Source organism: Nannospalax galili, unplaced genomic scaffold (assembly GCF_000622305.1).
Source record: "Nannospalax galili isolate Female #2095 unplaced genomic scaffold, S.galili_v1.0 scaffold27, whole genome shotgun sequence".
Lineage (NCBI taxonomy): Eukaryota > Metazoa > Chordata > Mammalia > Rodentia > Spalacidae > Nannospalax > Nannospalax galili.
In genome coordinates this window covers 3,806,111-3,818,373 of record NW_008357993.1, presented here as the reverse complement: position 1 = coordinate 3,818,373, position 12,263 = coordinate 3,806,111, and the positions used below count along the sequence as shown (strand labels likewise).

Sequence of the window (12,263 nt, the reverse complement as noted above, 5' to 3'; positions counted from 1 at the left end):
ACTGTGGCACTCTCATCTAGATATACATATATGTATATATAATTGCACTTTGTTCTCATTTACTGTTCTCCACTGCCCTCTCCCATCTCCCCTACCTTACTCTTACAGTCTCTTTCTCCCCAGATAATCTCTCCTTCTGTTCTTATGTGGCATATATTTTATTACCCTCTCTGTGTCCCTCTTTTGTTTGATATGGATATGTTATTAACATTTTGGTACTTGACTTAGATAGTCTCTATGGGACTGTTGATACTTAAACTCTGTACCCATAAGGGAGGGAGCAATAGATAGATTGCTAGTAGAGCACATTCTGCAAGCATGTTCCACTACCAAATGTAGATCTGCAGGGAGCAAAGTATAAGCTCAAATTCAAACCTCAAGGTGTCTTTGAAGAGTTGTTATTTTTATGTAATGAATTCTTTTTTGTATATTTTCAAAGGCAGCTATTTATTTTTCTAAATCTTACTAATGATTATCAATAAGCGATTGGCAATTAGAGTTTGGCTAAGTGATTGGCAATTGGAGTTTGGCTATAACACTCTTCTTTAGGTTATTGGTTATATACTGCACCTAAAAGAAAAAAGAAACATCTGGGAAATTCTTAACTTGACTGTTAATTTTTGTAGTATAAAAGCCTTAGTGAGTTGAGTGTTGTGTGTTTAGTGAGTCATTCTGCACTAGATAGAAAGGCAGATGGGTGGTATGCAGTTTAAAAATCTGTTCAAATAGGAAACAGATGGGTAGTTTAAATGTCTCCATGAAAATGTTTGTGTGGAGAGCATGATTCCTGAAATTAGAAAAAAAAGTTTAAAGAATGAATTAGGAATTCTAAAGTTAACGTAAAAAACTAAGAGTAAAAAAAGCTACATTGAATGTGGAATTAGGGGGCTCAGCGGTTAAGAGCACTGACTGCTCTTGCAGAGGACCCGGGTTCGATTCCCAGCATCCACATGGAGGCTACGAACTGTCCTTAACTCCAGTTCCAGGGAATCCGAAGCTTTCTTCTGACCTCCGCGGTATTGAATGACACGGGTGCACTCACACACATGCAGGCAATACACTCATACACATGTCTCTGTGCTTGATTTTCCAGGTCAGAACTGCCCAATGTCTGCAGTTTTCTTTGTTTCCCTGAGCTTTGTTTTCTCCTTTTGCCTATCTCTGTAACATTGCTTTTTCTTTCCATGTATTCTCATATTCTTGTTTACCAAGCTCTATATCAAATACTGTTTTCAAGTATGGAGATCCTGATAGTAGCACAGTTTCCAGTAGTGTCAAGTTAATAATATTCATTGCAAGGGAGGAAGTGTTGTCCTTTCCATCTTTTTATTTTTCTTTACATGCCCAACTTTTAAGTAGGTTTTCTCCACAAAGTCTTCTCTGATTACCCTTGTCTTTATTGATACCTCAAACACAGATCTTAAAACCTTAACATTATTTGCGTGCTTTCCTGCATGTGAACAGCTGTTCTGATTTGCTATGAGCTCCTTTGATGATGATAAGGATCATATTCCTGTATTTTATGTGTTGTAAATTTACTCTGATTTACTAAGCACTTACTTCATAGAATGCTTTCTTCATAGCAACCTCTGTGCTAAGAATGGGCAAATAGTACTTGACGTAATGCTCAGTAGATAGTCCATAATCAGCAAACGTTGATTCTTCATAAAACTTGTTGCTTCTTCATAAAACATGCAAAATAACATAAAATAGCAGTGGTCCAGACTTCATACAGTGAAAATAAAACTTATCTTTTTTTGCTAATGATTTTCAATGCTTTTTTAGGGAAGGAAACAGAAAAGGCCAAGGAGCGTTATGACAAAGCCACAATGAAGCTTCATATGCTGCATAATCAGTATGTATTGGCACTGAAAGGGGCCCAGCTTCATCAAAGTCAGTATTATGATACCACACTTCCTCTGCTGCTGGACTCCTTACAAAAGATGCAAGAAGAAATGATAAAAGCACTGTAAGATGCATTTCCTGTTTATTTTAAAATCCCTTCAAAATAGGATTTCAAGATATTTTTTCCCCACAGTTGTTTGCTTTGTGAGCTTCATTATTAACCAGGCCATTGGGTATCTCAGACCTGTTTTGCTTTTCTTTAGCTTCTAGTGTTCCTTCGAGTTGTGCTTATCTCCTAGCTCATCTAGCTAGCTTGAAGGACAGACCTCTACATAGTAATATATTTTGTTTGCTTTGCAGTTGTTCCACTTAGTTACATGATTAAATGAAAGAAATAATTTGTTAGTTGAAAAGTAGTATGTGAATACCTGTCTTCCAGAAGACTGGGCATTTAAATATTGAACTGGGCAGCTTTAAGGAGAGAATTTTTGTTGTTTGGTTTGAGACAGAGTCTCCCTATTGCCCCATTTGGCCTGGAACTTGCTATGTAGATCAGGCTGACCTCCATCTCCTAGAGATCTGCCTGCCTCTGGCTTCCAAGTGCTGGGATCAAAGGTGTGTGATACCAAGCCTGGCTAAGGAAAATTTTTTTCAAGGTTTATTTTCCAGTTTCTTTTTCATTTCTTGCATGAGCTTAAAATTTACTAATGTTTATAGAGATTCTACTGTATTCAAAACACTGCTCGGTGCCTTAGGATATAGAGACATATAGGCCACATTTCTTAACTTTCAAGGAGTTAACAGTGTATGGCAGTATATGCACCTCACACATTGACATGGGACAGCAGGAAAAGGTGAGCCATATTTGATGATTTTACCTGTTTTAGTATCTGGTTTATCATTTTTCAAATGATTGGAATCAGTTATCTCATTGAAAATGTATGTGGGGATTTTTTTTCCTCTGCCTTTTTGAGACAGGGTTTCAAGTAGCCTAGGCTGGCCATGAACTTGCTGTGTAGGAGAGGGTGACCTTGAACTTCAGTTCCTCCTGTCTCTACCTCAAACGTTGGGATTATAGATGTACCCTGCTGTGCCTGGCTCAGGGGAATTCATCAGTGTTGCTGTGCATTTGGAATAGGGTTGAAGATGGAGAAGAAATGGGATAGAAGTGTATGAGAGCTAGAGAAGAGAACATAATTGGTTGGATGCCTTTAAGGTGGAGATTAAGTTCACAAATGCCAGTTACCAGCATTCTTCCCATGAGAAGGATAAGGCAGTATTACATTTTCCCCAAATTCCTATGCACCTGGATTATCAGTGTGGCTTGATGTAAAAAGTCTTTAAGATGTAGTTATTAGTTAAGAATCTCAATGGAGCCTTTGTTAAGAAGAGTAGAGGACACAAACATAGAAGGGTATGTGAAGACTGAGGCAGAGATTGGAGTTGGGCTACCAGAAGGCAAAGGACATCTGGTGCCATCAAATGTATAGATTTTATTAGATTAGAAATGTTATCCTTTTTGTAAGGTGATTACCTTTTACTTCTCCTTATGGAAAGTGTGTACATGTAAGACTAAATTTTAGATGAACCACATTTTCACAATAAATAGGTGGAATAAGTGTTTTTAGTGGTTTAGTTTTAAGTGTTTAGTTAACTATGTAAGCTTTTATTTGTTGATAAAATTGTGGTCCATTTAAAATATTTAATTCATAAATTTATTTTACAGTTTGATTTAGAAATATTTTTATAGTATTTCTTTAGTAATAAAGTAATAAATTTCATTTCATGAATCAATATTTTTCAAATTATTGAAAAAACCTTTAGTAACAATGTCTCCATCATCACTAGAACATCTTTTTGAGATAAAATAGTTACTTATAGCATCTTGTCTTCATTTCATGCCATATTATGTTAGATCCAGCATTTTAAACATTCATATTGATAGCATCTTTGAAATTAAATTGCATCTCCCTATTCATCTTAAAGGTTAATATTAATGATTCATGTCATAACTACTTAATGATTTTCACATCATAACCATTTTAACCCCATAGCTAGTGACTAAATTTGTATTTAAGTTTCTCTTCTCTTTAAATTGTGCCCACTAGGTGATCTCTGTAATCATTTGAAACTAGCATTGTCTGAATCAACTTAATATTTTTTCTCCCTAATACTATTTTTCTGTTAAAACAAAGTTATTGAAATAGCATGTAAGGGAGCTTTGTAAATAATTATGTTGATTCATAAGTACTGATTTTAGAAAACAGAAAGATCATGTTTTATATTTATTTGGGTATATCTATCTGGGGTAAACTTGTTTGTCTACAGTTGTTACGGAAGCTAGTAATGATCAGTAGTTTATTTTTACAGCATACAACTTCAAAGTAGGGGATTTGGTCTGTGTGGCATTTTTTTTTCCTTTTTCCTCAATTAGACCAACCTAATGATTTTTATTGAATTTTTTATGAATTTTGTACAATATGTTTTGATCATATTTGGAACCCCTCCTGTATCTGTACCCCCTTCTAAGCCCCAACTAGATTTCTCTATATATCTATATAGATAGATATAGATATAGATATAGATATATAGATTTATGTCCCCAAATGCCTTTGGAGCCTGGGCAACCACCTTTGAACATGATTGAATCTCTCCCTAGCAGTCATTGGTTGCCAGTAGTTCCTTAGGTAAATTTGGGGTTTCTTGCCCACTTCCACATATCTGTGTGTGGATTTTGTCTGGCTTGAGCTTACATGCTTCTTGTCTGTGCTGTCACCGTTGCTGTGAACTCATATAAGTAACTGACCAGTTGTCTGGAAAACTTCTGGTCATCCATCTCCTGGTTCTTACCAAGTTAATAATTTTGTTGGCATTTTTGCTACAGACTGGAGGTCAGGAGAAGAAATTTAGATGTCACTGAAGTTGTACTAAGTACTGTATACAAAAAAACAACAAAGCCCCAGGAGCATGTGAATGTGGAGGTAGGGTATTTCAGGAGTGGTAGACATAAGCAAAAGAAAATTTACCAGGCAGGAGATGGTCAGAACTTCAGAGTCTAAAATATAAAGAAATAGAAAATAAGCAACACTGGCCCAGCATTTGGGATATACCCGGTACATATTTAAACTGGTAATGGTGTATTCTGGATCACTGTAATTATTGTAGTTATCAAATGTAAATTGCCACACATTTGTATAATCCCTTCACATTTCTTGTGTATGAAATAAGGTGGTTCACAAAACCACCATTCTTAAGCATTAATACTATGTTTATTGTTCTGAATCCTTTTTGGGTCTGTGTTATTCTTGATAAAACATTAACATGTAAAATTTCATTTTTGTTTCCAGAAAAGGTATATTTGATGAATATAGCCAGATAACTAGCCTTGTTACAGAGGAAATAGTGAATGTTCATAAAGAGATTCAAATGTCAGTGGAACAGATAGATCCTAGCACAGAATACAATAATTTCATTGATGTTCACAGGTAAGATATTTTCATTCCTTTTAAAGTATTTTTGAAGATACTGTTTTTATATACTATAATATTTAACAGAACTAAAATAAATATTTAAGGACCTTATTAGAGCATATATTATTTTATGTGAGTTTGTTTAATTTTTTTAAAGACCTCAAAGTTGATAAGTAATTCATAAAGTTATATTTAAAATTCTGCCAGTTGCTACATCATTACCTAAGTTCATATTTAACCTATGAAATTATATTTTCTTAACATTTATATAATAATACTATGGATTTATATGTGTATTAGGTTTTCTGGGGCACCAATTACTTTTCCTTGTATTCGTCCTATACTTCTAAAAATAATGATTGAGTTAAACTAGCCTGATTTGTGTCTATTTTCTATAAATGAGGAAAGTAAGACTCCAGTTACACGAACAGGTCTTTAATGCCCAGGGCTTATTTTATTTTGCACTATTGTGTTCATTTTGTTACTTACTGTAAACTTGGATAATAGTAAATATTTTGCTTTTGGTATGCACTAAGATAGATTATAGTATACCAATATTGATTAGAATTATTTGGCATACTTTACTAGAACAACAGCTGCTAAAGAACAAGAAATTGAATTTGATACTTCCTTATTAGAAGAAAATGAAAACCTTCAGGCAAATGAGATCATGTGGAATAATTTAACAGCAGAAAGTTTGCAAGTAATGTAAGTACTTAAAATTCTATGGTTTAAAATTAGTGTTATTATTGCTTTATAGTTAGTATATTTCATCAGCTTTAAAATCCTCAGCCTTTTGCAAGTAATAAAAAGCAAATTTGTTTGCTCAGATAACATATTTTGTGTGTGTGTGTGTGTGTGTGTGTGTGTGTGTGTGTGAATGTATACATGTCTGTGCTTGACTATGTGGAGGCCAGAGCAGAATACCAGGTGTTTCCATTTTAGTTCTTTGCCATATTGTCCCCAGAGTTTCTCACTCAACTGGAAGCTTACTGTAAGGTAAGGGTGACTGGGCTGAGCAAGCTCTTACAGTCCACCTGTCTCTGTCCCTCAATGCTAGGATTACAGGATATGCTTTCATGCGTGGCTTTGTCATGTGGGTGCTGGGGATGCAAACTTGGGTCTTCATGCACAGCAAATGCTCTTACTCCCTGAGCTAGCTCAGCCCCCCAAATGACATATTTAAAAAAAATGAATAACTATGTGATTTGTGAAAGAGATGTACTCTTGCTCTGGAGTGTGTTACTGAATATGTTGAAGCTGTAATTTTATTAATTTTGAAAATCAGAGTTTTATATGATACTGCATTAATTTATTCACTGCTAATATTTTGGAATAGTGTTTTATTCTTTTACATTTTTATTAATTTTAAAATTTCACCCTCAATTCTTACTGGCAAAACCATTTTGAAAGTGAGGACACTGAAAGTAAGAGATAGGAAAATCATTTATGACAGAATATTTAGCCCAAAATTTTACTCTTGATTGAATTCTTTTCTCTTGAAGGAAAGGTATATTCTGTTAAATCAGCTCTTTCTCCTTATTCTTGTGTATAAAACTTTAAGGGAGTCCTGAGAAATCCTGATAGTTTTAGTACTCATCAAACATTAAAGGCAATTAATAGTACTTTATGAATTGTGAAAACAAGATTAAGGCACTGTACTGTTAAGTGTTCTAAGCTGTCCCCTAATTTTTTTCAGGGATTATAAAGAACCATTAATTAATAAGCATTATATGTGCTTAGCTTTGTGTCAGAATTAGACCTAGAAAGTATGTATTTGTTTAAATATTGGACATGGTATATTATTTTGCTTGCTAATATTTTACCTTAAATGACTCAGATCAAAGTCCTCATGTAATATAATTAATCTATTATTAAGAAATACTATAAGTGATATATGTAGTCTACTAAGGTGACATTATAGGATTAATTCTTAGAAGTAGAGTTGAAATCTTTAAAGCTGGACAGAGAGAATTTAAGGAACTAACAAATGCCCATAATAATTATGGGAAACTGACTACTGATGAGAGAGTTGGAGGCATTGGAGTCCCCTGTATAGGAGAAGTTTTCCTAGCAGCCATATTTGGATGCTTGAAGCTATTCCACAAGTTTTTTATGCTCTGTATCTTCACTTCTCTGACTACTGATTTTGACCATGGACATTTACAGTGTTAGCCATCTGTAAATTATTAGTTCTCACCTGAACTGATTTTGTCCTTCAGGGGTCATTTGACCTTATTGGAGAACATAGCTTCTCAGCATCCTATAAAAAAAGAATTTTTGGTAACAATTTCAGTATTGTTGAAGTTGAGAAATCCTTCTATGAACAATAGAGTTGAACGTGTGGCACAAGATATTTGGTAGTTTCCCATTTTCTGTGTGATATGACATTCTGTTCTTTATTCATGAGCTGCATGGTAAAGAAATACAGCATCAAATACTCCTGATTTGTTTTTAATCACTGTCTTGCTTCTAGATAACTTATTTGTTCCTCAAAATATTTTATGGTATATTTAAAAGTTCTGTGATTAACATCCTCAAGAAATCAATAGGAAAACTGATCATTTATTTTAATGAACACCAAATAGAATGAATAGATAGAGATTGGAATATAGTGTGGTAAAATGAAAAATAGCTATTTGTTATCAACTTGTTTTTGAACAGAGATCTTTTTGGCCAAGGAATTTGTTTTATTGATTTCAGAGTAAAATAAGTATGTAATTAGTTATACTCATAACATTACTATTAATTATGATGATGAAGCATTGACACAAAAAAATAAAGATGATAAATCTGTGATACTGTAGGTGCAGATTTAATTGCGTATATCTTCATTTTGCAAAACTATCCACATTTCATTGAACAGCATCTATTCAGGATATGAGTTTAAGATTAGGATTAAGAATTTTTTCCTGGGGCTGGGGAGATGGCCCAGCGGTTAAGAGTACTGACTACTCTTACAGAGGACCCAAATTCAATTCCCAGCACCCACATGGCAGCTAACAAAATGGTCTGTAACCCCAGTTTCAGGGAAATTTGATGCCCTCTTTTGACCTCTGTGGTCATTGCATGACAGGGCTGCACTTAAATACATGCAGGCCATACACTCATACACATAAAATAATAAATATTTAAAAATTATTCTAAAAAAGACTTTTTCAACATATCTGTTGACAGTGTTAAGAGGGTAGCTTAATATAATTACATTAAAAAGTGTCTACTGGGATGTGGTCTGTGGCGCCATGTTGGTGCACTTGCCTAGCATGCATAAGGCCCTGAGTTCAATTCCAGTCCCCACAGTGTACTGAAGAAAAATTTAAAACAGTGAAATATTATACCATGTGATAAGTGATAAGATTGGTAAAATGTATCAGCTATCTTTGTTTATCTGCCTGTCTGTCTGTCTGCATATCTGTCTGTCTATCTGCATATCTATGTATCATCTATCTATCTATCTATCTATCTATCTATCATCTATCATGCTAGGTGGGTCCTAGATAAAGAATGAATGTGTGCATGCATAACTGAGAAGAATACAGCATTGCATCTATCTATCTATCTATCTATCTATCTATCTATCTATCATCTATCTTATATCCATCTATCATCTATCTACAATCTATTGATTATCTATTGTAATAGGTCACTGTCATGTGTCTTTGAATCCTACCATCTATCTATCTATCTATCTATCTATCTATCTATCTATCTATCTACCATCTATCTATATCAATCATCTATGTACCTACCTACCTACCTATCTATCATCATCTACCTGTCTATCATCTATCTATCAATCTATCTTCTATCATATATCATAATCTATCTATCTATCTATCCATCTATCTATCATCTATCATCTGTCATCTATTTATCATCTCTCTATCATCTATCTATCTATCTATCTATCTATCATCATCTATCCAATCTATTGTGGGAAGCGAGCACGGCTGAGTCAGCCAAAGATGGCGCCTTGGCTGGCTGCCAAGCCTCGTGACTCCAACCCTTGGCTGGCTGCCAAGCCTCGTGACCCTCGCTTGTTTACTCCAACTCGCCCAAGCCTGAGGAGCCCGATCATGTGCTGCCTGCCTGATCAGAGACATCATCAAGCATGACCCGGCTGCGTGGCCCAATGAGCTGCCACTCTGCCTGCCTGCTGTCTGTGTGTGTGTGTGTGTGCGCCCTGATTGGTCCTGGCTGGGAGGAGGGCTGTTGGGAACAAACTATATAAGGACTGAAGTGCGTAATAAAGAAGAAGAAGCCTGAACCTCACCTTCCGGTGTCTGTGTCGTCTTTCCTCGGCTCTGCTGGACGGAGTCGTGGCTTGCGCAATCTATCATCCATCCATCCATCCACCTGCCTATTATCTATCTGTGTGTTTGTGGATGTGTGTATATTTTGTAGTACTGGGGATCAAATCCAGGGTTCCTGCACTCTAGGCAAGCTTTCTACCACTATTGTAGTTTCATTTCTGCTGCTGTGACAAATACGTTGACCAAAAGCAACTCTAAAGAAGAAAAGGTTTATTTGGCTTATAATTCTAGGTCATAGCCTATCATTGGAGGAGGTCAAAGCAGGATCTTGAAGCCAGGCCTGCTTGTTATTCCATACAGCATTGCCTTATGACCAGGGAACTAATATCATAGCCTAAGAAGCATGGTAGGAATCACAGAAGATGCTGCTTTATGCTTAGCTAGCTTTTTTTAAAATTAGGACTACCTGCCTAGGAAATGGTGCCACCCACAGTGGACTGGGCCCTTTGCCATCAATGAACAATCAAAGAAACTCAGCCAGGTGTGGTAGTGCACACCTTTAATCCCAGCACTAGGGAGGCAGTAGATGGATCTCCATGAGACCAAGGCCAGCCTGGTCTTCGGAGCAAGTTCCAGGCCAGCTGGGGCTACAGGGAGACCCTGTCTTTAAGAACAACAACAAGGACAACAAAAACAACCAACAGTAACAGCAACAGCAACAACAACAAATCAAGGCACCTGTCCCCCAAGGCATGCCCAATCACCAGTCTAATCTAGGCAGTTCCTCAATTGAGACTCCAGATAATTAGTTTCCAGATAATTCTAGTTTGTGTCAAGTTGACAGTTAAAGATAACCAGGACAACCATTGAGCTACATCCCATCCTAAAACATACACACCTGTTCATACACATATATGAAAGAAACACAGAAACAGTCCTTAGAAAAAATAAATGCAAATAACCAGTAATCCTATGGAAAATACTTTTGAGAAATTATTTTTATTTTATTTTTTTTAATTGCTTTTATTGTGTGTATTTCATACAGAACATCTCAAACCATCTTAATCTTTATACCCATTGTCCCCACTGATACCCTCCCATAGCCCCCCACTGGAGCCATATACTCTGTCATCTCTGTCAAGGCCCACTGTGTCAAGTCAGTGTCCCCAGATTTCCCCAGTGTAAGTCCATCCACTGAGGTCTAGTCAGCCTACCTAGAGTCCCTTGTTTTAGAAAGATCGGCTCTTTCTCACCTAATAGCAGTCAGTTGCATATATTTCTTCAGATAAGATTGGGGTCTGCTGTTCATTTTCCTAGTTCTATGCCTGGTTTTTGTCTGCCTGAGTTTGCATGGGACTTGTGTATGCTGACACTATTGCCATAGAATCATATGAGCAGGTCACCAGGAGCTTATAGGACTCTGTTTCCCTATGGTTATGCACCTCCGCCCTGGCTCTTACAATCTTTCCACCCCCTTTTCTGTGATGGTCCCTGAGCCTTGGGTGGGTGAAGTTTTTGAAAATTAACAAAAATGTAAATTAAAAGGAAAGGTTTGGCTGGGTGTGTATAGTGGTAGAGCACTTGTTTCACATGCAGGAGGTTCTGGATCCAGTCTTAAACACTGCCAAAACCAATCTAACCAAATCAAACCAAACCAAACCTGAAACACAAAGGGCTATTTCACTGTTCTTGATAGCTTTAGTTGTCAATTTGATACACCTGGGTAGACAGAGCCACAATTGGGGCATTGCCTCCATTGGACTGGTCTATGGCCATGGCTGTCAGGTATTTTCTTGGATTTTTGAGTGATGTGGGAGGGTCCAGCCCACTTTGGAAATTGCTACCCCTGGGCAGGTTGTTCTGTATTGTATAAGAAAGCAGGCTGAGCAGGGGCCAGGGGAGCAAGCCAGTAAGCAGTATTCCTCCATGGCCTGTGCTTCAGCTTCTGTTTCTAGGTTCCTGCTCTGAGTTCTTACCTTGGTCACCTTGATAACCTGTGACTCTGAAGATGTAGGCCAAATAAACCCTTTCCTCCTCTACTTGGTATTGGTCAGAGTGTTTTGTCACAGCAATTGAAGGCAAATAGAACATTCACTTTCCAGATTGTTAAGTAATTTGATAATAGTCAATGTCTATAAAGCATAGAAAAAGGCACTCTTGTAAAGAGCATTGGTAGAATTTTAAACTGGTATAATCTCCTTTGAAAAAAATTATCCTCCTTTGATATACTATCTTTGAAAATAGGCTATTTAATGACTTTATAATGGATAGCAAATGAAATAAGTTGTATATAGCAAAGTTATTGCACTTGCATTTCTAAACATATCCTATCAAGCATTTGGTCATAATCCCATTATATATTCATTAACTTTATTTATACATGTGTATATACATACAAGAACAAAACAATGATTTATGTGATTATGGTTTCCTATTTCTAAGGAACTTTTATTCTGTATATCAACTTACCATGTGGTCATGGAATATTTCTAAGCTTCTCATAATTTGTAGCACTGGACATCTGACCTTATGTAATCTCATCACCCATAATGTTAGGCTGCATTGTTTCACACTTGAATTTTAGGGTTATTTTCTTTTATCTATTACTTATAGCCTCTGTTCTCTACTCTGACACATTTTTGAATCTACCATCTTTGTCAAGTACGAGAAAGATATATAAGGGTATTTTAATTTT

The 12,263-nt window shown here is 36.2% G+C and overlaps 1 protein-coding gene across 7 annotated transcripts in view; it reads left to right on the top strand.

The window, feature by feature from the left end:
• The window catches only part of Fer (FER tyrosine kinase), a 512,255-nt gene that overhangs the window by 112,990 nt on the left and 387,002 nt on the right, over positions 1-12,263 (top strand). For all 7 annotated transcript variants that reach the window (XM_029557642.1, XM_008856015.3, XM_008856016.3 and 4 more), the window contains 3 exons: positions 1,786-1,969; positions 5,193-5,330; positions 5,904-6,023. In XM_029557642.1, the coding sequence (XP_029413502.1) occupies positions 1,786-1,969; positions 5,193-5,330; positions 5,904-6,023 (442 nt within the window). The remainder of the gene's footprint in view (positions 1-1,785; positions 1,970-5,192; positions 5,331-5,903; positions 6,024-12,263) is intronic.